Below are 27,378 nucleotides of genomic sequence, written 5' to 3'. Positions count from 1 at the left end.
CACCGACTGCACTGAGGTGTGCTGGGAGGCTGCAGTAGTGCTGTCCCAGTAGTGCCTCTGGGATGCATTCATCTGTGTGCACTGAGCCTTTGTGGGCACGGCTGGCTTATTGTGGCACCTGTTAGCAGGTACAGTTCTTAATTGTATGAGTATAGAGAGCTTTGCCTTTATACTGAGCACTGAAATTGTACTGGGATAGGAGAGAATTGGTTAGAAATTGGGAGAATGGGTGGGAGAGGACACTGTGTAGGTACAAAGCTTTTACAAAGGGATTTTCCCCCATGCGGGTTGCGCTTTCAGGGCATTGTTAGTGAGATGTCTGGCTGTCTCATTGCACTGTAGGTTAGATAGTCCACGAGCTTACATTCCTCTTGCTTTGTTCAACAGAATCTTTCCTGTGTAGTTCCCACAATTCAACACCTGTGGCATTTCCCTGGCCCTGTGGAGGGGGGGTTCCCTTTTCTATTCCAAATACCAGAAGAACTCATACAGCCACTGAATAAACCTTGCTGGGGCCGCTGAGCTTTCTATCCAATGTGAAACTTTAAACCAGGTCCCACTGATTCTGTGGGATGCTCATGTATGTTTGGAGATAGAAACGTGACCGATTTTCTATGAGAAGCTTTTAACTTCTCAATCATGAGACCGACTCAGCTTGTGATTGAGGTGTTTTTCCACCGACTTCCTAAGCTGTAAAAAAGAGAGTATGTTCCTCAACGTTTGTAAAATAACTGCTTGCTATAAAGCAAGGATAATTTCTTACAAAATTATTCTCCTAATTGGAAACGCTGTTTAAACTTGGCCCAGGTTTGCAGATAAGCAGTTTGAGAACACAGTTGTATTACCAAGACATAATATAAAACCCAGGCTCTTCATTTCGCTTGTCCATATGGCCAGGCAAGAAGAGAAGCTCTCTGCAAAGCTGTCAGAAGAAAGCATGTGTTACTGTGCAGAAGTTAAGAGTTATCACTTGTAGCTCCACAGAAAGCCCGAGACACAGTTCTCGTGCTTTTGGTTTGGTTGGTTGGCTTTTATTATCTTTCCCAGTCTCTGTGCCCATCTCTTGAACCAAATGAAACTGGCTGGGCCTGAACTCAAGCTGCTTTCTGCCCATACGTCCCTGATTCCAGGACTCCCTTTGGACAAAGCAGGCACATTTTTCACATTTTTTTCTGCACGCTGTTGTAATCTACTGTTTTTGTACAGGAGGTACAAGTGGAAGACAAGAAGGGAAGGGTATGAACTGTCACAATACCTATCTGTAACCTTCCTGCGTCCTTTATTTTAAGTTCTTAGAATAGCTGCTGTCTTGGTGTACTTATTTCCATGGAGACCCAGATGTCAGAAATGTTTTAATTGCCTGGCTGCAGCACGTAGTGTTGTAGAACATGGTGACTTCTTAGCACCAGGTTTCCTGCCTGCGCCTGATACATCTAACACAGGTTTGCTTGTCCTCTTGGCTGTGAAATCATCACAGGGCGATGCGAAAGCTTCTTCTAAAATGCTGTAATGGCAATTTATTTCCATCCTGGTGAAGGTGTAGGGTCTCACAGGAAATGGCCTGTGGAGGGATGAAAATAGGGGAAGGAAAAAAAGAAACGTGAGTTATTCACCCCAAAATATCAAGGGGGTAGTTTTGACATGGTTAGAAATGATGTTGCTTAGGCCTCTAGTCTGCTGGGGCCAAAGGAAACTTCTACTAAAGATATTGCCATGTTTCTGCTGGTTTTTGGCAGTTCCTATTACATTAGTCCGTATCGTAATTGAAGGAGGTATTCTCCAGAATGAACTGACTTCTCCTACATACAGCTCCATAATAATAGGACATTCTAAAGGCTGAGCTATTTGTGTGTGATTAACCAGTAGGTGCCAGGAATTGTTTCCTGGCCAAGGTGATCCAGTGCAATTCCCAGAGATCTCTTAACCAATGGCTCAAGACGGCAACAGACGGAACTGCACAATATCCAAACACTTATTTGCTATTTCCCTCATCTCTGCCTGAGTGAAATCCACTTCCCACTTTAGGACATAGGAGGGGACTCCACCCCTCCCTCAGCTGTTGCTCCCCCTGACTACAACACAAATAAGAGATGCAGCAGGTGGACTGTGCATTCGGAAAGCTGGGATGACAGTGAGAGCTTCTGCTGAGCTGCAGTAAGAATCAGCAATGTGGTGCCACGATACTCACCAGCTGCATCTGCACGACGCTCATTTTGTTGAGGACAAAATATGTAATGAAGGACTTAATGGCTTTCTCTAATTCCTGCACGTAGCTGAAGCAAGAGGCAAGTTCAGCTGGAGCTGCGTCTCACCCAGCTGCTCACATCTGCCACTCCGGGTCCTACTGTCACCAGCGTGCTCCTGCGAGTGCTCCTTGAGGGGATCATTATGCAACAGCAACAGGATGCAAACAGTCCTTCCAACACGCCGCGTTTCCCCACTGTAGAAGAGGTGTTAGCTGTGGAGGTACGCGATGTTCTTTCTATATATATAAGCAAACCTCAGATTATTATTCACATGAATATGAAAAAGATCTTCCTCGCTCCACAGTGCGCATGGCGTTGTTTCAAACGCGGCTCTTGGCAAGAAGTATTTTAGGATTGCATTTGTATCAAGACTTCTGAAGTCCTTCACAAATTCTTTCACGGCTAAATCCCAGGTTGATGGATGAGACATTTCTTTTTACCTACTGCAATTTGCTTCACTTTTTGTGATGCGTAATGAGATAAAATGTTACCAGAGGAGTGTTTGATCTCATTATGCATCCCCGAATTTCTCTGAGCCTCTGTTCTCAGTTCATTACCACGATCCTGCTTTATTAATTTTATTTACAGATCATCTCTGTATTAGCTCCCAAGGCAACTAAACAAAGGGTGCATTAGACATGGAAGGTTTAATTCAGCTCTGCAGAACCATCCGCTGGTTTACAGTGTCATGTGTGTGAAGCCGGGGTTTATTTTTGTCCCAATTCTGCTTTATTTGATTTTGGCCTCCTCTAATGATGAATAAAATAAAGCTTTGTCCAAAGAGATTTGGTCACTGCAAACGTGTGGAGTGGCTTCGACATATCCTTTTAAATGAAAAATAACTGAAACTCTGCAGCAGCATTCAGAGAACCACAATCAAACCCGTACTCTCAGATCTCCTGTATTGCAGGAGATGCCACGCAGACCTGCTGGGAGCATCCAAGCCTCAGCTATTCTGTGCTTCTGTGATTGTATTTAAATGATACTGTTGATGGTGATCTGCTACACAATATGATTAACATTTTAATGCATTGTTTGTCAAGGTCTGGACTGCATTATGTGCAGACTAAATTAATCTTGCATATCATAAAACATCATATTATATAATAACTAAGTGAGATAGAGATGGCAACACGGTATTAAACGTTGGTCTCTGGAAGAAATGAATGAATGGAAGTGGAAGAAAGAGACAGGCTGCAGCAGCAAGGTTTGCAGGAAGGCAAAGGAGGGAATCTGTGGAATGAGAGAGAACTCAGGAGAAGGGGGTGGCTGAGAGCAGATCCAACAGAAATGGTTTGGCCCAGAGGAGGGAAGAAGAAAAGACGCAGCAAAGAAAACAGAAAAGAAACAATAGACCTTTGCAACAGGAAGGATGAAGCATCACCACAGAAATTACGCCTGCTCTGTGCTTTACAGCTATTTGCATCTTCACGATTATAGCTTGTAAGCATAAATAAAGCAACCAAGTGTGGGATATATTTCCTCTTTACAAATGTCAACTTGAAGATCCAGAACAACCTAATTCTAAAATCTTCCAACATAACTTAGTCCTTGGTAAGGGCACTGGTAGTCAGCATCTTCCCCCAGAAATGAGCATTTTAAATTTTAAGCCACAAAGAGGTAAAGGAAGCAGCAGAATCAGAGCAGCAAGCTTCAGTCTGACCTCAAATCTAGTCTAAATATTCGGTCAGAAGCTCTTTCACTCACCTCTGTGCAAAAATCTGTTTTGGCCTCTGAGTGTCGGAAATCACAACATGACCATCTCAGCACAGAACCCTAGACAATTTAGGCTGGAAAGGATGCTGGGAGATCACGATGGCTGTTCACCATACCAGCAAAGAGTAGCCTACAAAATTCTCATAGAGGAATGTTTAACTGGCCTGACATAGCTCCAGCATGAGAGCTTCCCCAGGCAATCTGTTTCCTGAGCTTCTCTAATCTTTCCCAATCTCTGATACGCATTTGTGGTGGATTTTAAGATCTTTCAGTCTAGCCCTGACCCCCACGAACAAGCAGATCACTTGTCTTCATTTTCTGACACCTCATATTTGCACTCTACTCTCATGTTTCCTATCAGCCTTCTCTTTGGAGCAAGTGATCCCAACAGCTTACGTCTTTCCTCTGGGTTGTATTTTGGTCACCCTAGATTTTTCACATAACTCCTGAAATGTGATGGCTAAAGCTGGACAAATCACCAGAAACCTTGCTTTTGCTGATCAAAGTGGAGGGATCATTTCATGCTGATAATGGTCCTGCTTATCTCTTTGTCACAAGGTTTGTCTTTTTCAGGATAGCGCGCCACGTCTGACTTTCGTTGGGCTGGTAAACCAATACAAACCTCAGATGTTTTCAGATCTCTCTGCCTCTGTCTGCTGAATTCCTTCTGCCTGAGGTGCAGCACTTTGCATTTATTGCTTTTGAACAGCACCCTGGTTGTCAAGAGAGTTTTGGACTAGAAAGCTGCTCTCTCGTACTTGCAGTCCTCAGTCTGCAACACCTCCATGCAAAACTCCTGCGTGCACGTCAGCAGATTGCCATCAGAAACAGAAATGGGTTCAGAAACTCTCCCAAAATAGACAGTATCTTCCAGGAGTGCTGCACTTGCACAAAGGGCCAAGAGCAAAGACTGCAAGTGAAATTCTTCTTACACGCAGAGCGTAGCATAACGCTTTCATTTGTAGTGGCACTTCCTGGATGATATAACGCAGCATTAGGCTACATTTAGGTACGCGTGTCCTGTGCGAGCATCTCTTCCTTCGCAGCCTTTAACATCTGAAATGCCCTCCCTGTCTTTCCATCCATCTATTTTGTGTCTGTTGAAGAGGATTTTTTCTCCTTTGTGTGGATGTGTAAGTACCAATCCCACAGTATGCATTGTATGGCACACAAAGTTTCAGCCCGTATGAATACAGGATACAACATACTGTCCTTGGAGCTATTATTTTTACTTTTGAACACAGAATAAATTTTTTGAAAATCATGAGATTTGTTAGTTTTCTTAAATTTTTATATGCGAATTAGATGTTAGAACAAATTGGCTGCTGTGGAGCCACTTTTAGCCCGAAGCAGCTGTTTTGTCCTGTGTGTTCCTGCAACCCTTGATAGAGAAGGGCAGCAATATTAGGATGACAAGGAGCAGAGATGTGTTGTTACTGGAAAGATCTTCCAGAGGCTTAGGCTGAATTTAAGAAAGGAACTTTGTATTGAAGTGGGAAAAGCAGTGCTAGCAGGTATTGTAAAAATCAGGATGTCTTGCCCACAATGATTCTGTAATCATAGATTACAGAAAGGAGATATCCTTTGCATATTGTGATTTTTCCAAGATTCAGACATAGGCAGATGACTATTTAAATCCTTCCCTTAAAGCAGTCTCGCCATTATTTTACGCCTATACAGTGTTTCCAATAACTTATGTAATGCTTGAGGGCTTTTCATTTTTGGATGCCATTTCTGCTCACACCAATTCTTTTCCCTATTGTGTGTTGCTGAAAGAAATAGTGGGCAATTACTTTCTCTCATAGTTTCAGTGAGAAGAGACAACTATCAGAGATGAGCTGAAGGACTTTTGTTGGGGAGGCTGAATGAAAGCAGGTGGCTGGCAATTCAAAGGTAATGTGAAAAGACTTTGGGGCTGATTATATATTAAGGCCAAAGTAAAAGCCTCAAGAAAGGAGTAACTAAGTCTGATCCCCGTTGTTCTGTATTTTTGTCTTCTCTCTTCTCAACTTTTCATGCTTGGTTTCCTCTTTCACTGCAGAGGATTAAAATGGATGGAAGATGGGAACAGATGAATTTCTCAGCACCGCCTGTCAGGAGTCCAGTAATTCTATCAGCAGCACTAAGACTTAAGCATGCAATTACAAGCAATTTTACAACATCTAATTTGATTTTATCATTTCTAAACAGAGGGAAAAATAAGCTTGGCTGTGTAGAAAACACACACAACTTTCCGTATCTTGTTCTCAGTAGGACAGAGCTGTGCATGAGCTATTATTAACTCAGCCAGCACTGCTCTCTCCTCCGGTGTAATAACCTGGTGAATCATCCATTTTATTTTGTTACAATTTAATAATTTCATCTTCATTCAGTTATTTAAAAAGAAAAACAAAGCAATTTAGCGTCATATATGACAAAAAGCTTGATGAAGGCTGCCCGGCTTCAAATGAAGTTACAATAACGAGGTTACCTAACGCGTTACCAGAGACATGAAGCAGTTAAAAGCGAAGCTACAAAGCAAGATTTGTGCATTTTCACATTGGCCAGAGTCAACAGGCTGTGCTGCTGCAGCAAAGGCTTTGTTGTTTTTGCTGTGTCCCAAAGCAATTTCATCCCCAAACCCCAAAGTACAGCTTTTGGGGTCACCCTTCTTGGGCACCAGCCCATCCCACCATGCCCACTGCCCACGTCCCTAGGTGCCATGTCTCCACAGCTCTGAACACCTCCAGGTGACTGCCCCACCTCCCAGTGCAGCTGTGCAGTGCCTCACTGCTCTTTCTGAGAAGGAATGTTTCCTATTACCCCACCTGTCCCTTCTCTGGCACAACGTGAGGTCCCACGTAAACTCCATCGCAGCACACACCCGAGCTATGCCTTCCTCACGCAGACCCCCCCACCCCCGCCGCCTGATGCGCATGCGCCTCTGCTGAGGGCCCCTTCCCAAAATGGCGGCGCCGGGTGGATGCCGTGACCCCGCGCCGCTCTCAAGATGGCGGCAGCGCGCGGCTCGCCTCATGAGTGGGCGCGCAAAATGGCACCGCGCGAGGTCCTCTCTTGTCAGCGGGGTGCCGGCCGCGCGCCCATGGCGGCCGACTCCGCGTTTGTAGCGCTGCTCGCCGCGAGTCAGACGCAGTGCTGCGGGTCGGTGGTGCCGGAAGCGGTCGGGCTGGAGAGCGGCATCAGGCAGCGCCGCGGACAGCCTCTGTCGCGATTGCGGTGCGCCGTCGAGCCGCGAGGACCCCTGACGGAGCGCGGCCGCGGCGCCATGGAAGGCGTGGGGCGGCGGCTGCGGGCCGGGCTGGGGGAGCCTCGGCCGTGAGAGGCGGGCTCTCGGCCCACCGCGGGCTGAGAACCGGCGCCTTCCGCTCCCCGGGGAGCCCGGCCGCCTGCCCGCCCCTCCCCCGGGCCGCTCATCGCGGGCGCCGCTCCTCGAGACGCCCTTTCCCGCCGCGGAGATGGCGTCGGGGCTGCGCGCCGCCGGCTTCCCCCCCTGGAAGCGGCACATCGCGGCGGAGCTGCGGCGGCGGGACCGGCTGCAGCGGCAGGCCTTCGAGGAGATCGTGGCGCAGTGTGAGCGCCTGCCGCGGGCTCTGTGCGCTGCGGGTTCCTCTGGGACGGTGGGAAATCGCGGGGTTGGGGGCTCGCTTATCTTATTCCGTGAGAGCGCTGTGAGGGAGTTTCCCAACGGAGAAAAGCTGTGCATTGTTTTGTTTTTTAACTTAACTTTTTTGTATTATTTTATCTGAAGAATAAGTAGTTGCTTCTCACAGCACCCTCACCCGCAGTACAGCCTTGTGTGCAGTGATTGCCCAGCTCTTCTCTTTGCCGTCGGATCAGAGCTGTGAGGAGTTTAGACTTTGCACTGCCAACTTATGTTTCTCAGATATGGATACCTGTGAGCCATGGCAGCTTTCTGCCAAGCGCAGCTGCTGAACCAAAGGGGAGCTGGTATTGGAGTTGAGTACTGTCCCAGCAGCACTCCTCATTGTGGTACAAGCTTATGGCGTGTTTTACCTTGTTTAGATGGAAAAGAATCTGGTGTTGCTCTTTGGTTATTTTTCTTAATTGTTCTTTTAGATAACAAGCTGCTAGAGAAGTCGGACCTCCACGCTGTGCTGGCTGATAAGCTGCAAGCAGAGAAATATGACATGCAGAGCAGACATGAGATCAGGTATATTTGTAATTACTTTGTTGTTCAGCTGTCTGCCCTGCCTGCTGTAACCCAAACCATGGATTGATGTGTTGTACAACTGTCTTCTAGGTTATGACAGTAACTTATAGCTGAGTAAAGTGGGGAGTTGGTTTAACTAAAATAAAACTTAAAGTATGAGAAACTTACTGTCACCATCAGAGGGCTGGAGCAGCTCTCCTATGAGGAAAGGTTGAGGGATTGTTTAGCTTGGAGAAGAGAAGGCTCTGGGGAGACCTCATTGTGGCCTTCCAGTGCTTGAAGGGAGCATATAAACAGGAGGGGAACGGCTGTTTATGGGGGTGGATAGTGATAGGACATGGGGGAATGGTTTTAAACTGAGACAGGGGAGGTTTAGGTTGGATATTAGGAGGAAGTTTTTCACCCAGAGGGTGGTGAGGCACTGGAACAGGTTGCCCAAGGAGGCTGTGGATGCCCCATCCCTGCAGGCATTCAAGGCCAGGCTGGATGTGGCTCTGGGCAGCCTGGTCTGCTGGTTGGTGACCTGCACATAGCAGGGGGTTGGAACTGGATGAGCATTGTGGTCCTTTTCAACCCAGGCCATTCTATGATACTACGTGTTTATGTTAATTGATGGAGAAAGATCAAAAAAAAAAAAGAAAGTCCAAGTTCTGGGCAGAAAGCAGTTTGTCACAGGCTCCACCTGTGAAGATGAACCAGGCTGAGCTGCTGGTTCTGTTACTACCTAATGATTGTGGTCTGACTCTTAAGACCATCAATTGAAAGTTTCATGAAGGCAACAAAGTATTGCAGTGCAGAAGGGGACAGCTGTCTTACTTGGAGTTTGGAGGTTCAGTGATACCAGGGCAGATACCTGGGCCGAGTGGAGCAAAACACAATTTTGAAGTGTCAATCCAAATGTGTTTCCTATGCTTAAGAAACAAAAACTATATCATCTACCTGCTTTTAGCAGGATTTTATCAGGAACTCCCTTCTAATGCAGGAATAGCACTCTAGTGCTGCAGGCAGCACTCATGCTATTTGTTTTGTTGGCGCCCGAATGCGCTGCAAACCAATTTGCTGGTAGTTATCCATTGTCTGGAGAGCACATAAATGCCAGCAGGCAGGGACTGCTGGCTTTTCCTCTTGGCTTGACTGAAGAAATGGCTGCTCGTTAGCTCAGAATTACTTACTGTGTAGGAATTGCAGTCTCTGTTGAAACTCTTCTTGCTACATGACTCAATACTGTATGCATGTGTCTAATTAGAATTAGAAACAAGTAGTTTGTGTTTCTGTAAGGAAGGAAGAAGAACTGATTCTCCTGGAGTTAACATGTATATGAAAGCTGTCGAGTTTTTTTGATGGCTGTAGTTGACCTGAACCATCTTTAGCTTATTGGAATCACATTCTGGTTGAACACCTATTCCAAGAGATGAGACTGGGGGTAAAGGAGGATGAGAAGAAATGCTCAGAAAGAACATCTTCCAAGTAAATACTAAACTGAATTATAATTACTGTCCTTGGTATGTAGCAGTTTGTTCAAACTGAACAGATTTTCTGGTACTAAATAGGTGAGGAAGAATGCTTTTAATCAACTGTAAAGGCAGGGAGGAATATTAGATCTGGCTGCAGGTGCAGATGTGGCCAGCATTATAGAGCCTGGTAGGTATTACCAGAGACTTGGCCTCTTACCTGTCCAGGCACACAGTTTGTTCTTATTGTTACCACTGTGAGACCTTCCAGCTTCTGAATACGTGGTCTTCCCCTTGGCATTGTTTTAACACAGAATGACTGCAGAAACAGATGCTTGCAATTTTCTTGTTCTTTTTCCTGGTATTATAGCAGTCAACTTGAAATTATTTTTTTGAAAAGCTGTGGTTTAAAATTTAGTTGCATGGAATCTGTGTGTGTGTATATATACATATATATGACATATATATGCTTTTAAAAAGCTAACTTCTGTTCCTATCTGCGTTCCTATCCTACCCTACATGCATTACAGTTGTAGCTGTTTTGGAGGTGGGAAGATGGATCTGCACGTTCAAACAGAAGTTAAAAGAAACCACCTTTGTGCCACAGGCTAGAACATAGCTGAGGCAGTGAAGAAGGGACTTGTTAAACCTGGGATGGTAAACCCAAGGGACTGGGAAGAGATCCAGGTTCCCTGGCTTGTGGATCTACATCTCTTAAACGCTGTCTTTCATTTGGGTTTTAAGTCTATTTTAAAAATGTGCCAAAAAAAAAAAAAGTAAATCAAACCCTCAGGAAATCTGATTTTTTTTGATATTATATAATGCTGTTGAGGGATGAGTTGTGGTGGAGTTAGCTGTGGTTTAGTTTGCAATGAATGGACTGCATCTTTCATGTGGTATAGAATATCAGAGGGAGATGGTGTCCTGAAACTGACTGGTCAAAGGCATGAAAGCAGCTGGATTCTAGTTTGTGACCTTCTTCCTCTCTTATTCCAGTCCAGGACACGATGGCACATGGAATGATGCTCAGTTACAGGAACTGGCACAGCTGAAGATAAAGCATCAAGAGGAGCTGACTGAGCTACATAAGAAACGTGGAGAGGTTGGAAAATCCTCTTGTGTTCTGTATGCTTCAAACATAGCCCTGCATGAATGTGACGTTAATTTTACTGAAATCATTTGTCTTTTTTTCAACTTTTCACATGCAGTCTTTTTAAGCAATTCATATTCATGATTAAAAAAATTTGGAGATGGTTGGTTGTTCAAACTGACAGCCAGGAAATAAGAGGATTCATTATCAGCATAGTGTTGTTTTTAAGAAGAGCTTAATTTTGTGTTTCACAAATTTACAGTTTTTAACTGTAGTTATTAGAGGAGGAAGGAACTAATCTAGCTTAGAGCTGCAAATGAGCACTGGTTCCCTGCTGGAAAGACTTTCTGTGAGCGAAGAGTGAGAGCATAGGTGGCAATAGATAGTTCCATTTGGCTCTTTTGCTTTGCAGGAGCACTGCTAGGTAAGAGTGGACAAAACAAGTGCAAGCAGAGGTTGGAAGTGCTTTGGTGTTAGACTGCAAGGGAAGGTATTGCTGTTTCTACCATGTAAATGCAGCAGGGGGCCTGGGAGTTCCATAAGTAATGAGTTGGGTGTTTTTTTTTTATTTTTTTCTTCATTGTTTTTTGGATTTTTTTGTTTGGATAGGAAAACACAAGGGCTCTGCCAACAGATTTGGGTGTTCAGAATCACAGCAGAGGAAAGAGTAAGTCCAGGAGCTAGTACCTGAAAGTTACTGCAGCCTTTTACAGGGAGATGGGAGTGACCTGGAGAAAGTTATGCTCCTTTGACCACGCTTCATTGGAACTGTAAAGGAGCTCCCATGTCTGTAATCATGAGCTTTTCAAAGAGTAGGCAGCTTTCTACAGGAAACGTGCGTTGACTATACAAAGCACTACAGATTCCTGCTTCCCAGCTCAGCGCAGTGTCCTAAGCAACCTGCCCAGCTTCTCAGAGCTCAGTCTTCCTCCCAGGGGCAGCTGAGGCTCTGTACCCTGTGAGGTTTGTTGGCTGGGTACCTGGGAATTGATAACAGAATTCATTAGTGTTGGCCTCTGCCCCTCTTATTTTTTGTGTTCTGCAAAGACTCCATCAGTAGCTTTATTTGTAGAAGCAACAAACCAATAAGTATAGAAAGCAGAAAGAAGACATGAAAGATACTCCTCGTGCTTGTAGATTGGTCTGTGCTCCCACTGAGAGCTGCTCAGCATATGTTGTGCAACTGACAACCCTGCATGTCTGTAATGTGATTTTTCTCCTCTCCGTAGTTGGCCCAGTCTGTAATTGATCTGAATAACCAAATGCAGCAGAAGGACAAAGAGATGCAGATGAATGAAGCAAAGTGAGTAGGAACAGCTTCTTCTGTGTGATTGTTTTGAGACGGAGACTTCTGGATGGGTTATTTGTTATGATACTCTCCAGGAGCCTTACCCATGGGCTAAGAATTCCTTTCTGCATTGTGTAAAAAAAAAATAAATAAATAGGTACAGACTTGAGAGGAGATTCTCATTGTTTTATATGTTTTGTTGTCCTTCCAGGATTGCAGAGTATTTGCAAAAAATCTCTGAACTGGAAACAGAGTGCCAGGAACTACGCAGCAAGCTACAAGATCTTGAGCGAGCTAATCAGACACTGAAAGATGAATATGATGCTCTCCAGATCACCTTCAACGCCTTGGAGGAGAAACTGAGGAAAACAACTGAAGATAACCAGGAGCTGGTCTCACGTTGGATGGCAGAGAAAGCACAGGAAGCCAATCGCTTGAATGCAGAAAATGAAAAGGATTCGAGGTGAGATAATCTCTATTTGATAAAGTACTTCCCAGTATGTTCATAGATAACTGTGTGTGTAGAATAAAACAACATTCAGTTCAATTTAATCTTTGAGGTCTGAATTCTTGCATAATGCAATGAGAGCCCAGAAGTTTGCGTTCCTTCCTCTGGCCAACACAGGGAAATGCTTTGTGAAGACATTTCAGTCTTTTGAATGAAGAAAACATGCAACAGTGAACCATGGCCTAACAGTCATAAATCACATTCCTTTTGTTAGTACTAGATTTGAAGATTTGTTCAGCTTGCATTCTGATAGTACACACAGTATCTTTTTTTATACAACCAATTTAAATGTTTCTTTACATCCTGCTGAAAGGAGATGCTGTGAGAGTAAACTGTGTGTAAAAACAAATAGTTTTTCTTTTGAATTGCCTCTGTTTACTTTTCAGCTGACAATATTTGAAGGCTGAGGCCTTTAAGACAAACCACATAGTATGTGGTGGTTTTGTATTATCTTTATTAACATCGCTTTTTAAGTTCTTGCAAGTGTTTGCTCTGAGCAAATCTGCATTCCTATGGGCCACAAAAAGCTGATGTGCTGTAAGAGTACCAGTGTTGTGATGTTTTTAATATTATGAAACCCATCAAACCTGCACATGATAATCTTTGACACAAGATTAAGGCAGGCTGTTTGTTGTTGTTTTTCATTAATCATGTTTTTCTTTTCTTAGGAGGCGACAAGCCAGGCTGCAGAAGGAGCTAGCAGAAGCTGCCAAAGAACCCCTGCCTGTTGAACCGTAAGCACTTAATTTATGGAGTTCCTCCATACTGGAGTAAATTTCTGCTGCAGAAGACAATCCAGAAAAATGTGGACTTCTCCTGGCAGGCCAGAAATGATCATTCTTCAGTTTCTTGTACTTTGCATCAGCCAGTAGCACGTGGATATTCACTGCCATTCACTGCTTATTCCTGGATGGTCTTTCATCAGCTGACTAAAGTGTGCAGCTGGGGATGTGTGTTTTGTGCCAGGTTGATGAGGTTATTAGCACTTAGGTTAGTCAAATCTAGCAAATCTACACTCAGTGCACTGCCATTGGCTACAACTGACACAGTCTTCAGAACTCAGTGCCAGAGCATTGTGCAGGTTTCTTGATTCCCTTTGCAGCATATTGGAATCACCTTAGAGCTCTGTGCTGCGTGTCCTTGCACATGATGGAAGCAATAGAAGAGGGCCCAGGCAAAAATCTAGGGTAGGAAGAGCGTGTATGTAGGGAATATGAGAGAACTTGCAGTAATTGGAGGGAAATTTGTAATCAGCAGTACAGCTAAGACAGCACAGTTTGGTTTGCAGCTTTTCCAGAAATGTTCAAATGCATCCATTCCCTGAGCTTGTTGAGCTGCGGGTCCCTCTGACAAGATTATCACTAACCTCTGTGTCCCAGGCCAGTGGCCATTACCACAGTCATTATTTGATGTAAACACATGCACAACTTAAGCATTACATTCTCCAGTAAATAATGTTGCATGGAGAGAGGAAATGCACATGCCTATGGCTGCTTTCCCTGCAAAACTAATTCCACTTCCCAAAGTGAGACCTTCCTATTTCAGAGCTGAGCTCAGAGGTAGCTGTGGCTCAACAGCCTGAGTACTTTACTTCCTGTTGTGGTGGTGATGATGGTCTCAGTGTTTCATAAATCCATTGTTTTGAGCTGCTGAGGAGTCAAAACAAAGCCTGTCCTCTTTGGCCTTTTGCAGCCGAATAGTCTTGTCTGATGGCAGAAGTTGGTTTGTAGTTAAATGCTGGGTTTAGCACCCTGATTAGTCATGTGTCATCAAGTTGACACTGTGTTTAAAAATAGCTTGTCCTGCAAGATCAGCAGTGCTTTGAAGAAGAACTGCTTGACTGTCAGAGCCCATGATAACTGGTCAGCACGTGGCGAACATCTTAGCTGGATTATTTTTATGGCGTTTATGTTGTAACCTCCCCATTACATTCAGTTACACACTAGAATGTAGATGTAACAAAGTGTCCCAAAACATCTCTCGTGCTTACTGGAGCAGCACTTGAAGTTCAGACAGTATAGAAATCATTAAATTCAGTTTGGTGTGGATGAAGAGACAAAGTTCGAGCCCTTGTGGGTCGTTATAGTGTATGTTGGGCTGCAAGCTGAAATGTAATGTTGTAGTAAAGAGAATCTGAAAAGGGTGCTATCAACATCATGGAGGAAAAAAACTGTCACAGAAGAGTCTACCTGGCAGTTTAAATGAGAAAAATGTAGATATTGCACATAATTGTTTTCACTGTTGATAGTACTGTCTCTGGCAGGGGCAGCCAGATGGTGTTTGTGTTACCTTCATCTGCCTTTGTGACACTGCAGCTCAGTGAAGCTAAGTGGGGTTGGGGTCAGGCACTGGTGGATCCTCGAGCAGTATCATCCCTTCTGTTCAAATACTTGAGGAGGTGGTCCCTCCTGAAGGCACCGCTGGCTGAAAATGAGGTGTGTTCTGTTCTCTCACTTCAGCAGGGATGATGACATTGAAGTGCTTGCAGATGAAACCTCTGACACAGCTGAGGAGACATCTCCAGTGCGAGCTGTCAGCCGAACGCCCAGGTTTGTAGCCTGAGACGTCCTTCTTTCCATGTTCTTGGAGAAGAACAAGGGGTATAAGAGATTCAGAACAATTAAAGGAACAGTGTTGAAATATTGCATCTGGTTTTCACTCTTCTTTATCTGGAATGCAGTTCTGTGCTTCCACCACAGCAGCAGGGAACTCATTGCATACTGTGTTCTCTGTCACTGTGTTCTGGCTGTGTTTTTCCTGTGTTGTTTTAACCAAGCAAAACTAGTGTCTAAATATCCATAATGTTAAAAAATAAGATTTAAAAAGAAAAATAGACTATCAGGTAAGTACTGCAGTGCCAGCTTTCTTCTCTCGATTTATAGAAGACACCAACACGGCTTTACAAGCAGTGGAATTCTATTGTAATACTGAAAATCTCTCCACCTAGATTAAATGCATTTTTTTTTTTTCTCTAAAGTAGCAGTGAGTGGAAAGTAAGAGATAATGATAAGAGCACGGATAATGTTGTTGAAACTACAGACTTGGTAAATTGTTAAGTCTGAACCCAGTAATTCATGGGGTGGACGTTGAGGTGAAAATGAAGAAACACCACTCACAAGTGATGCTCTGATTTGTTGTTCTGGTGACTTTTGTACTGCTGCCTGCCTTTGGGATTTTCTGCCTTGGGACTGGGTCTGTGGGGAGGGAAGTCTTTCCAGATACTTGCTGCTATGAACTGTGTTTATGTTGATCGTTATTTGGAGAAGCTCTTCACAAGATTTAAACCTGTCCTCCCCTCCTTCAGTAAGCGACTCTCCCAGCCAGCTGGAGGCCTTCTGGACTCTATCACTAATATCTTTGGGTAGGTTAGAACACTTGCTCCTCTTTTGTTTTTTGTATTGGTTTCAATGTATACCAAAAATCTTGGTGATGCAAGGAATACAAACAAATATTTTCAGCCTTTCTTCTAGCTTCTGCCTTTTTTTTTCTTTTTTTGTTCTCCTCAACTTCCTGTTTCTTCCATCTTGCCGTGTGCTGACCTCTGACCTTTCCCTCCAGTCTGTCTGAGTCTCCCCTTTTGGGACATCAATCTTCCGATGCTGCCAGGTGAAAACATTATCCCTCTTAGTCCAGCATGTAAATGTATTCCATTGAGTTAACATGGAACCAAGCTGCATTATCCTGATTAGATGTCAGTTATCAATATGACTGGCTAGGAATTATCTGCTGTTAGAGATGCAATGAACTCCTCTTTGTGGGGAGTTGCTCTTACTTTCCACTGTGCTTAGTTCCTTTACTAGAGCTATTTTAAAGTAAGCCTCTAGGCTTTGTGCTTGGTATCAAGAGTAGAGCCAGCCTTTGTAAGTCAAGCCCTACATTAGGTGGATGGTCTTTGCTTAAATGGTGCTGTTTGAGCTTTGGAATGGAACGTTTTGCTGCCTGGAATGTAGTGCTGCAGTGGTGCTCAGTCTCCCTAGACAGAACGATGGAGTTGCAGTCTTTCCTGCTAAACTCAGCTGCAATCACTGCCATGTTTATTTCCTAATAGAAAAAGATGACTGCTTCAAAATGAGGTCAGTAATCAGATCTGGTAAAATATCTGGCATTCTATGAGCTATCGAAAGCCATAAGTGATGTAGTACTGCACAATAAATCTCATTTTTGAAAGACTGGATAAAAGAAAATAAAAACCCTATTGTTTTATCACTATACAGTGTAGTTAAGTGCCATGTACAAATCTGGATGGACTCGGAGAAAGCATTCCTTTCTGTTTGTAAAATCCTTTTACTGTGTTTCATATCAGGAGGCGTTCTTTGTCCTCGTTCCCTGCTCCCCAGGATAATGCAGAGCCACATCCGGGTGCCAGTAAAGAAGTGAGAGTGCCCACTACTGCCATATGTGTCTTTGTAAGTATAGAAGGAGTTACCATTTTTACCATCCTTTGTACTATCTTTGGAGGAAGCGAATCCTATCTGCATCTAGGATACTGGTCTCTTGAAACCACTGCCATTAACTTTGCCAAACAAGAAGAAATTCTTGGCAGCGTGGTTCATCCTATTTAATTTAACCCAAGTGTTTTTCAAAGCCAGCGTGCTCCCAGGTGTGGTTCTGTTCTGCATGTGTTTGATGTCTGTTTTGCTGAGGTCGATGATGACACTTAGTAAAAGGTCTGATGGCACTGGGAAATTGCACACCATTACCTTTTTGGCTCCCAGCAATCTTTGTTCTGTCATGCCATAATAGAGCTATGACTGAGAAAAAGATTGCTGACAGTTTGGGATTAATTCAGTGCCAGCTCCCCACAGTGGAGGGGGTTTTGGTGCTGGATGTCATCCAACAGAGCTGGTTGGAAGGAGCTCATGGTAGTGGTGCGCCTTCATTGGTTGTGCGTGATCTAAAGTTTTCAAGCTGAGACCTCCTTTGTGTGTTGCTTTGGCCTCACAAGGCTGAACTTAAACTTCTGAGCTGGGCATTGCCTTCTGAAATGAAAGATACTGTGGTAAATCGTTTCGCAGAGCAATTGTTTGTTTGGATGCTTCTCTTGAACTTTCTCAGGCGGTCCATCAAGTGCTTTCTCCATGGATACAAAATGATTATTTTCATCCACAAGGAGTCGTATAGAGAGTCACTGTAGTGTGGAGGCTTGTGTGTTCCTGGCGTGCCCTGTTACTGTCTCTAATGGAGGTCATCAGGTGGAGGAGGAGTAGTTAGGCTGTGATCTCATTCTCAGCTTCAGTAGCATAAGTGACAGCGTGGAGCTGGCTTGAATAGGGCACTTATCAGAGGTGTTTGTGGCTACAGTACATGGTAAAAGCCTCCCTCCACCTCTGGCTGTATACAGCAAGTCCAGTTGATTGACAAAATTACTTATGATTAACACTTTAATACGTAGGACATTGCAAAGCTACGTATGGCTGAGATGCTCAAGAGCCACTTGTTTCACTTTTCTATGAATTTCCTCTGATGTCATCTGAACTTCCTAGAGTGGTGTAGCCAGTCAGCCCCACACAGGGGACAAACCAGAGTAAGTTATGCTGACCCTTAATCTTAAAAACACAGGGAATGCTGTCCTATTCCAATTCCCACCTTGCTGCAGTAGGAACAGTTGCAGTAGCAAACCTGTCACTGTGGCTTAGTGAAGGTGATGCTTTGTTAGCAGTTAGTATTGGAAGGAGGAACTCCCTGCTTCCTGCGTGGGAGCTTGTATGTGCTGTATATATCTGTATTGTATTTCAGCTCCTGTGTCTGGAGCCATGGTGGTGCCTCATGCATGTCTAGGTTCAGTGGAGCAGTGCAAAGCGTTCCTAAAATGAATGCAAGGACTCCGTGCCAGAAGTTTGGCAGATGCTGGGAGGTTGTTACTCCAAACAGTGATCCATGCCTCTCTTTGTAGAGCTGAATAGAAAAAGCTGGAATGGGAGAAGGAGGTTGTTGTGTCAGCCAGCACAGTGGGACGTAGCTGGTGGGCAAAGATTTTGGCTGGCTTTATTTAGAATGTTTCTTCAGTACTTCCAGGAAGACCAGACTTGAAATGTGATGACCTCTAAGTATGAGCTGACAGACCAAGCTGACAGACCAACAGCAAGTTCTAGCAGAAAAACTTCTTCCTGGAAACTGATTTCAAAAGAGCACTTAGTGAAAATTCTTGGTGGGGTGCAGGGGAGAGGAAAAGAACGCAGCAAATGAGTTAAGGACATGATACTCCTTAGTGTGGGAAATAATGGGCAAGTAGTGCAAATCTGTAAAATTGACAGGGGAAAAGAAGAGATCTTGATACTAAAATCCTCATAGGTTCTTAAAGGTTAAGAATCACAGTTAAGCAGGCAACTCAACCTTCAAACATTACTCTGTGCAAAAGCAGAGGTGTTGCTGGACCTGCTGATAGGAACTATGGCATAAACCCAAGCTTTCAGTGAGAGGAGGGCTGTTCCAAGCTGCAGCTGTGCTGTTAGTACTTAACTGCCAGTATGAAGCTGCATTATCACTGATACTGTAAATGAAGACACTTTATTTATTGTGCTGTTTTTAAGCAGGCTTTCCAAGGCCAAACCTGACTCGAGTGTTTAGTGGTTGCATAAGCTGGTTGGATTATGTTCCTCTGCTGGCTCTAGGCGGAGAAATAAAAGGTTGATTTCCTTCAGCAGTGTGTCACCTCTTAATGTTTTCTGTCCTTTCCTTATTTTATTCTGGTATAACTTAAAAGAAAAGCCTCTGCTTTGTAAGTGCAGTCTGTGTAGGCTTTGTCAAGTTCTTGGTAGGGTACTGTCACTGTGGAGTCCTTGCTCGTGTTCTCCTTCATATGCCTTTGGATTTTTTAGATAAGGATCAGCATTTTTTGCTCTGTTTGTACACAATCAGCCACAGCAGGGATTCAGCCTCCTATATACTGCCGAAAAAGCTGCAGCTGTGGTGTAACCCTTGACGCTCTGGGCAATTTCTAATTGGTGCTTTTTGAATCTGTGCAGTTTGGATAGCTGTTCTGTTTCTTCTGCTCCCCCAGGACGCACATGACGGGGAGGTGAACGCGGTGCAGTTCAGCCCTGGCTCCCGGTTACTGGCAACAGGAGGCATGGACCGCAGGGTTAAGCTCTGGGAAGTCTTGGGAGGTAAATGTTTTTGCTTTGGGATAACGTGGGGTATTAAATAAACTCATAGTTCACTTTGTGTCAGCTTCTGTTCTAATCCATTGCTTAAGTTTTGTTCGTCTTTCTCTGTGCAGATAGGTGTGAGCCCAAAGGTTCCCTCTCTGGTAGTAATGCTGGGATTACAAGCATAGAGTTTGATAGTGCTGTGAGTATCTGTGCAATATCCACTGTTTGTAATTGGAAATAAGCTAATTGATTTATGTTATGCTCTGCTGTCACTTTCCATTCTGATGCTTTGAGAATTACCTAAAGGTAGGAGTTAATGCTTAGGAGAGTAACTGCAAACAGTTAAAAAATTGTACAAAAGCTGCAGTTGGTGTAATTCTCATCTTGACTTTGCAGTTCAGATTATAAACAGCTCAGATTATAAGAAGCTCAGACGTTGGCCAGTACAGGGCTATTATAATAAAACTAAAATGCATTGGGCTTTGTCTAATATGAGACATTAATCTTCAGCTTCCCACGAAAGCTGACACAGCAGCACAAAAGAAGAAAATACACTGGGGCTTTATTTCTGTGAAGCTTTTATTTTCACGAGTGCTTTGTTGAGGTCTGTGATGAATAGTAAAAGGTCTGATTGTCCCGAGACTTGCTCTTCTGTGGCCTCTTCTCCCAGCAGTTTCTCCCCAGTCATGGCACAGTAATGCTGTGACTGTGGGAGTGCTTGCTGACAGCATGTGATGTGTTCAGTTCATGTTAACCTGAAGTATTGGAGACATGACTGTGATCAGCATCCCACAGACCTGCTCAAAGGAGTTGGGGTTTCAGCTTGTTATATCTGGACATGTGATCTGACTTTTCTGCTGAGACCTCTTCCATAACCCAGTGTTTTGCTGCAGAATAAGACCAAAGCTGAAGTAATTTTTTCCACTCGCTGATTCTGCATGCTGAACCTCCCTGACACACACCCAAAGCCATCGTCCCTTTGGACGTCAACCAGCTGATGAGATTTGCAGGGGTTGTTAATCTGCAGGATAATCTAGATGTGAGGTTATGTATGTGAAGATGAACACACTTGAGGTGACATCTGCCTGGGGTGAGATGCCAGTGGGCCTTAAGGACTCTTCTTTAGCTTCAGGGAAGTCTCTGAGCTGCACGGGTCTTTAAGGATAGATCTCTCCCTATTGTGGATGACTTGGAAAAGCACTAAGCCTACAGTCGTGAACAAACCCATCTACCTGTCCTTGAACAGATTTAGCTCTTGGAATCTTGAAACGTTAGAAGTATAATGAAAATTTCAAGAATTGGGCCAATTCCATTTTGAGGAATGCTTAAGGCAGATGATGCAGGACTTTTCTCATGTGCAAAATGTAGGTGAAAGGAATAGGTGAGGGCAGACGAGCTCAGATCCTCGCTGCAGTAGTGGTGGGCAGAAGGGGAAGAAAGGAGGTACTTTGCTTGTTATTCCTTTTATCTATAGTCATGATTGCACCAGTCACTGTCACCTTTTGCTGAGAAGAAAAGGCCACAGCCTTTCTGAAAGCTGTCACACTGGCTTTCCATGCTGTTATACTCTGCCGGGTTTTAGTTATTTTATCCTCCTGTTTTCCCTTGGCATGATAGCACTAATACGACTCTAATCACTAATTGGAAATGATTTGAGCTTAATTTTCATATTGACTAGCAGAAGTAGTTTTAAACTAAACTTGTGTTTACAGGGTTCTTACCTCTTAGCAGCTTCAAATGACTTTGCCAGCAGAATCTGGACGGTTGATGACAATCGATTACGGGTGAGTCTCCTGATGCTTGGGATAGCTTTGTCCTGCATTTCCACCTTCGTGTCTTACAGAGGCAGCGTGATCTTTGCTGTTGTGCATTTACAGACACTCAGCAATCCCTTTTATTAAACAGATGTTTACTTCTCTTAAATTAAAGAGGCTCTGCAGCAAAACCTAAAATCTAATATTGGTCTCTGCACAGCCTCGCAGGAAACTCCAGTTGCCACATCTTTGTAACACACAACTTTGCATCCCTCTCTGTGGAAACTTAAATGTTTTTTTTTATGGTTCTTGAAGAACCACTTTAATGCTTTAGCCTCCATCTAAAGAGAGGACAACTGAAGAAGGGCTTGCAGCAGAGGGTTGGTTTGTTGGTTTTTTGGGGGTTTGTTTAAGTCAGAGGTAACGTTCTTGAAAAGGAGTCTTAGACCTTGCTGCTAAAGGCAGCAAACTGAAGGATTTGTGAAGTTATTCTTTATCTTTCAAAAGATCCCTCCCTTCTGCCCATCTCCTCTGTACTCAGGTTCTTATCCAACAGTTTATCTTAGGTTTAAGGAAGGATTTACCTGTAGGGGAGAAATAGTTTCTTATCACCTTTCTGTAAAGTTTTGTTTATTATTGCTCCTGTTGACACTTTTCATCATTTTTTTTAGGAAGATGCTATTTAGGCTTTGAATCTCCTAGCATTTCACACGTCAAGTATAACCTGCAGTCACATTATCATTCACTGGGTAGTTGTCAGTGTGCATTAATCAGGTCTAATACTGGAAATTACAGTATACTCTCTGAGTTTTTAAAACAACAACAACAAAATGTGGATATACCAGGCATTTCTCTTGTGGCTTTTTTCTCCTCCACAGTCCTTGCTTCAGTCACTCACTATTTGTTTTGTGATTTGGCATGTAAATAGTCAGCATTTGGAAGTGAATGCAGTTCATGTTCCTCAGCCCCCTTGAGCCTTCCTCTGTGCTGGATGAAAACAAAAGCAGTTATGGAATCTGCTGTAGGGAGTGTTTCTGAAACCTTCGGTTGTCTCAGCTTTCAGGCTTGAGGGTATAACAGCAGTTGAGATGAGGTATATCCTGCTGTATCCTTGAGAAAAGCTTGTTACAGAAAACTTTTTCAGCATGCTTTCCCTCTCCTCGTTTCTCCTGCATGGCTGTGGCGCAGTTGCCATCTACCTCTGAAGTGTGGGCATGCTGGAATAGGAGAGCTCACAGGTTCCCCGGTACCTGGAGACCCTGCAGCCAAAGGTGACCCACGTCTCAGGGCTTCATGCTGAGCTCAGTGGTAGTGAAAACTCCAACACGGTGTTGATCGCTGTTTAATGTCATAGATGGGGGTGGAAGCAAAAAAAGGAAATTCAAGCAAAGCGGTAGACGTGCAAATCATCTTTTAAGTTCTTTGTGAGGATGTTGAACCAGTAAGCTATAAGAAAAGGAATCAAATGGAACTGTGCACGTTGCCAACGTGAATCTCTTCTCCTCAGCACACTCTGACAGGTCACAGCGGTAAGGTTCTGTCTGCCAAGTTCTTGCTGGACAACGCACGCATTGTGTCAGGAAGCCACGACCGGACCCTCAAGCTCTGGGACCTCCGCAGCAAAGTTTGTAAGGAAGCTTCACTTCTTTCATCCGTGGTCTGTGCTCCTACTGGGTGTAAATGGGAGCCTTACATAAGGCAGATCTTCTTGCTAGTCTTAAAAAGCAAAAACTGGCGGCGGTGCTATTTTCTGTTGTTGTTCAAGTAATCAGATTCCTTCTGTTTGTTACCTGAAATAAGGAATCGTGTATGCAGAAAGCACTGTTAATGCTATTACATTCCAGCAGCTGTGTTCTATGAGCTTTCTTTGTTTATCAGTCCATGCTGTGGGTATTTTTGTCTTCCACTGAAAGCGTGGAGCCAGCTCAGAGTGTTTTTAACCTGGGGGTGGATGGAATTGTGTCTTGGAAATGTGCCAGATTTCAACATCACAAATGAAAGAGATGCTCAGGTTCTGGTTCTTCTTTGGGATAAACGTTTTTCTTGGTCTGCTCTTCAACTGATGGCTCTTAAGCCTTCTTGCCCTGAGAGAAAAATCAGGATTGCTTTGATACCTGAGCCATGAACGTAGGTCATGTTGGCAGTTTCATGTTTAGCAGTGGCAAATTATAGCTGGCTAAATAGGAAGTAAAGCAGCTGTCCTAGGAACATTTAAAGAGATATTAGATCTAGCAAAGGAGATTGAGAAGGGCAAAGAGGTTAAAGATTTAATTCGGGATTATACTAAGACAGTTTGCCCTGTGGCACTGCATGGGCCCAGCATTGTGCAGCTGCTATGTTCAGGGTGTGTGTATGGCATAGGGATTATATTCTGATTCCCTTTCCATCAGCTTGTATGGAATTCAGTGCCTCACCACTGACTTATCCTTTTTTTAGGTATAAAAACAGTGTTTGCAGGATCTAGCTGCAATGACATCGTATGCACTGAGCAATGTGTAATGAGTGGACATTTTGATAAGAAAATCCGTTTCTGGGATATCAGGTAAAACTTGTGGGAGGGCTTACACACAGTAGGGATGACTGTAGAATTGTTGTCCAAGTATATTCTGAACTCTGGGCTGCTTTTCTTCCTCAGTGTAGAAGCTGGAGAGACAGTTCTAAGTCTCAGAGAGCTGATGAAAGTGAAAGTGCCTTTTATTACTGCTTTTACTGCTGTTGGTTGAGGGGGGGAGGGCTTGGGATTTTATATATGGTTTTGGATTGCTGATTTTATTTATTTATTTGTTTTCCTGGAAAGGCAGTCTGTTTCTTTGGAAATATTTTGCGTTGGTCATTAGTTTGCTTTCTAGACATTATTTAGTTTTCCAGAGGATAGGGTTGGGAGTAAGGTAGTGTCTGACTGTTGGCTGGTTGTGTTTTCCACCAAGTGGAATCTTGCTGGAGAAAGACTCAAAATGTGAGAATAATCCAGTAATCCTTTGTCTCCTTCTCTTTCACACTGGGACAAGTAAAAGTTTGGATGCAGTGGTTTGGCTTCCAGGCCCTGCTTTACTTACTCTTTTTTTTTCCTTTTTCCCCCTACTGTCTTCCCATCTTTTCCTAGAACTGAAAGCATAGTAAAAGAACTGGAGCTGCTTGGGAGGATCACAGCTCTGGACTTGAACTCGGAGCGAACAGAGCTTTTGACCTGTTCCCGTGATGATCTACTGAAGATCATCGACCTGCGGGTTGGTGCTGTCAAGCAGACATTCAGGTGAGTGTGCCCTCCACAAGAACACTGTGAATTTCAGAAGTCAGGCTTGCTGGTAGCTCTCAGTGTTAGACTTTTTTCAGTGTCTCCACAGAGAAAGAAGTCACCTACGTTTTTTCACTTGAATAGCAAGTTTCTCTGCAGCCATAACAGATTTTTGCTGTTAGACAAATCTTTTCATTTGCTTCTCTAAAGGAGGTGGATTAGTTTAGAAGTGCTTGGCCTAAGGGAAAGGGCTTCTTCAGATGTGTCTGAGGGGTTGGTGTATGAAAAACAGAAGTCGTGATAAAGGGGTACTGGAGCTTATTCTGAGCCATCCAGAACCTTCACTGTGCTCTTTATTGAATCTTGAGATCAATCTTCTTTATAAACGAAGCTTCAATTATCTGATTCTATCTTTTCAGTGCCCAGGGATTCAAATGTGGCTCTGACTGGACAAGAGTTGTGTTCAGGTAAGATCAGATACAAGGAAAATACTGTCTGATTAAATCTTATCCCCAGAAGTGAGTGATTCATGATGCTTGGCTGCACTGTCTTCATTTACAGCTGGAAAAACTTGGGGCAGAGTTTGTGATTTGTCCACAGTTACCTCTTGTTCAAGACAGTGCACCTGTAGATGTTGATGAACTGTCTTGGAAGCTTCCTGATTTATGAATTCATTTGCTTGTTAGAGTTAATGAATGGTAACAGATTTTTTTAAATGATGTAACATCAAGTTGCTTGCTTAGGAAGCTGAATTTGGAATGATGATTGTGCTGATAAATTGCTGATGTGAAGAAAATTTGTTCTGTGCCTTCAACTCCTTCTCTGATCTCATAGTCCTGATGGTAACTATGTGGCTGCTGGTTCAGCTGATGGTGCCCTCTACGTTTGGAATGTACTCACTGGGAAGTTGGAGAGAACTCTTGCCAAGCATCACAGGTGAGAGAAAGCTGCCCATTCCATCTGAAGCAAGATCTGGCTTGTGAATGTAGATGAGAAAGACTTGTGGTCGTAGAGCTTTACTGTTTGGGTTGGTGTGTGAGAATTTTTATATGCAGATTCTTTGTGGATTTGTGGCATTTTTTTTCTAGATTGGCCAAAGACTACATTTATTATTTTTCCAAAACTCACATATGATTCTCATAAAATATATTTAATATATTCTGAAGAAACAGTATCCTTCTTAAGCTTATTAAAAGCAGGACTCTCCTAGGAGCTGAGAATGAAAGCCCTTGTTCTGTCATAGTCAGGATACTGTATTATTTCATTTTCTTATGAAATGCTGTTGTGGAATTCAGTTTGTTTTTCCTTTAAACTTAACACCTGGCTTCCGTTTCAGTTCTTCTATCAATGCAGTCGCGTGGTCCCCAGCGGGTGCCCATGTGGTCAGTGTGGACAAAGGAAACAAGGCTGTCCTGTGGTCTGAATTTTGACTGGATGGAGAGTGAGAGGCAGAGCTCCCGTGCCTCTGTGTGTGGTGGTGCTGGTCCGTGGCTGAACAGAATGGAGACCCCGGCCCACATCCATCCTGAGCGGGAATATTAACAAGTGCGTGGGCTTCGCTTTCTGGAGGAAAGTTCTAAAGCAATGGAGAAGGAACCTGAGTCAGAGATTTCTTATGGCCGTAACCATGCTGTGGCACTCGGACTCAGCAAGGGATTAGCTGTCTGGATGGAGAATGCTACTTAGTCATGCCTTTACATGCAGTATCTATGCACCAGTGGAGCTGAAGATACGCGGGATTCCTCACCAGGCAGCTGTGCCAAATACCCTATCACACAAATGTATCTACAGCACTTCTGAGTTGGAAATGTTGGAAAGAAGTTACAGTGTATGCTGACTTAATGCGCGCTCTGTCTCCTGTGTTCTGTTCTTGTGGCCTGGTTTAGGTGTGGAGTGAGAAGATCCCGAAATGTGGACGGGTCTGGGCAGTCTGAAGTGCTGGAAAAGCTTTTGTAGAGAATTTCCAGTGGTTCTGGCAGCTCTGCTGCTGAGTTACCAACTCAGTGCAGAGCTGCTCTGATCCTGACAGGTTCTCCAGTGCTGTCGTGCAAACTCCTTGTATCAGTTTTTAATGGACGTTGTCCATTCTTCGGGACTTCTGCACCCTTTTGTTAAAATGCCCTTCAACAGTCAGGGCATCACAAAATAAGAGATTTTTAATCTTTTTACTCCACAGGCAATTTGGTTACTGGGTTTGAGGAGAGAGAAGTTCAGCTTCTGCTGTGCTGCTGTGTTGAGGAATGTAGTCATACTGTGACTTCAGTACCTGAACGTAGATGCTTGGTCCCCTTTTTGGTTCATCCGTCCTCTGCTGGAGGCTGTCAGTAGAACACGGGGTCAGTGGGGTTCAACCCCAAATGCATTCTGTTGGTGCTGGCCATTCCAGGCCACTGGCCCCCTTCTTCAGCAGACGTGCAATATTCCTGTGTGTGCTGAAGCCCTCTCTGTGCTGTGGAGCAGAATCTTCCTGTCCCCGTTAACGCATCCAAAAACCAGAGTGTGGCTGGCTGTGAGCTACCTGGTACAATTGCATCCAGCCAAACCTTTCCACATGGTCTGGGCCTCTAGACAAGCCACCAGCGTCGTATTGCCTTTTTATTTGCACTTTATTTTCATCTTTCCTGATTGTGTTTTACTAAGGAAGCGTGTTGTTTGGAGGGGCTGGATTGGGGGGCAGCTGCTCTAACGGGCATCTCTCTATAAGCCAGCCTTTTGTTCAGGCACCTTCTGTAGAGGGAACTAGAGTATACTGGGCAAACTTTTTATTTATTCAGCTGCCCGTAAGAACTTGATTGTAAATAAACCCATGTTCCGCTTTTAAAACCCCA

The 27,378-nt window shown here is 43.9% G+C and overlaps 2 protein-coding genes and 2 non-coding genes across 10 annotated transcripts; 3 read left to right on the top strand and 1 right to left on the bottom strand.

The window, feature by feature from the left end:
- Window positions 1-59: 59 nt before the first annotated feature.
- LOC146543592 (uncharacterized) lies at window positions 60-7,467 on the bottom strand. Of its 2 annotated transcripts, XM_085232502.1 has the most exons (3): window positions 6,770-7,467; window positions 2,189-2,482; window positions 60-1,561 (listed from the first exon to the last, which is right to left on the bottom strand). In XM_085232502.1, exons 1-2 carry the CDS (start codon window positions 7,465-7,467, stop codon window positions 2,455-2,457), a joined length of 726 nt encoding a protein of 241 aa, XP_085088628.1. In that variant the 3' UTR covers window positions 60-1,561; window positions 2,189-2,454. The 2 variants fall into 2 exon arrangements, with proteins under 2 accessions (XP_085088628.1, XP_085088627.1); XM_085232501.1 differs by lacking the exon at window positions 2,189-2,482.
- On the top strand, window positions 7,395-27,378 carry ATG16L1 (autophagy related 16 like 1). 6 transcript variants are annotated; one of them, XM_085232495.1, is made up of 19 exons: window positions 7,395-7,532; window positions 8,040-8,133; window positions 10,581-10,686; window positions 11,904-11,977; window positions 12,174-12,425; window positions 13,139-13,204; window positions 14,933-15,019; window positions 15,775-15,831; window positions 16,029-16,076; window positions 16,774-16,876; window positions 19,471-19,576; window positions 19,690-19,760; window positions 21,274-21,345; window positions 22,823-22,943; window positions 23,752-23,857; window positions 24,419-24,568; window positions 24,970-25,017; window positions 25,385-25,486; window positions 25,887-27,378. In XM_085232495.1, the coding sequence occupies exons 1-19, from the start codon at window positions 7,418-7,420 to the stop codon at window positions 25,978-25,980; spliced, it is 1,872 nt and encodes a 623-aa protein (XP_085088621.1). In that variant the 5' UTR covers window positions 7,395-7,417; the 3' UTR covers window positions 25,981-27,378. The 6 variants fall into 6 exon arrangements, with proteins under 6 accessions (XP_085088621.1, XP_085088620.1, XP_085088623.1 ...); XM_085232494.1 differs by having other exon boundaries at window positions 14,930-15,019; XM_085232497.1 differs by lacking the exon at window positions 16,029-16,076.
- Window positions 17,113-17,386, top strand: LOC116217065 (small Cajal body-specific RNA 6). Its single transcript, XR_004160992.1, has one exon.
- On the top strand, window positions 20,165-20,426 carry LOC116217066 (small Cajal body-specific RNA 6). Its single transcript, XR_004160993.1, has one exon.

This window comes from Meleagris gallopavo, chromosome 11, assembly GCF_905368555.1.
Source record: "Meleagris gallopavo chromosome 11, MGAL_WU_HG_1.1, whole genome shotgun sequence".
In the NCBI taxonomy this organism is placed as follows: Eukaryota; Metazoa; Chordata; class Aves; order Galliformes; family Phasianidae; genus Meleagris; species Meleagris gallopavo.
The sequence above is the reverse complement of the archived record's forward strand: the minus strand, read 5'-3'. Positions and strand labels throughout refer to the sequence as shown.

Bases quoted from the DNA above. Each gene is read 5' to 3' on its own strand.
- ATG16L1 (XM_085232494.1), top strand. From the start codon at position 7,418: ATGGCGTCGGGGCTGCGCGCCGCCGGCTTCCCCCCCTGGAAGCGGCAC. The intron at 15,020-15,774 runs GTTTGTAGCCTG...CCCCTCCTTCAG, and splicing joins GCTGTCAGCCGAACGCCCAG to TAAGCGACTCTCCCAGCCAG. The intron at 19,577-19,689 runs GTAAATGTTTTT...TTCTCTGTGCAG, and splicing joins GCTCTGGGAAGTCTTGGGAG to ATAGGTGTGAGCCCAAAGGT.
- LOC146543592 (XM_085232501.1), bottom strand. From the start codon at position 7,467: ATGTGCCGCTTCCAGGGGGGGAAGCCGGCGGCGCGCAGCCCCGACGCC. The intron at 1,562-6,769 runs GTGGGGTAATAG...ATCCCTCCACAG, and splicing joins TTGTGCCAGAGAAGGGACAG to GCCATTTCCTGTGAGACCCT.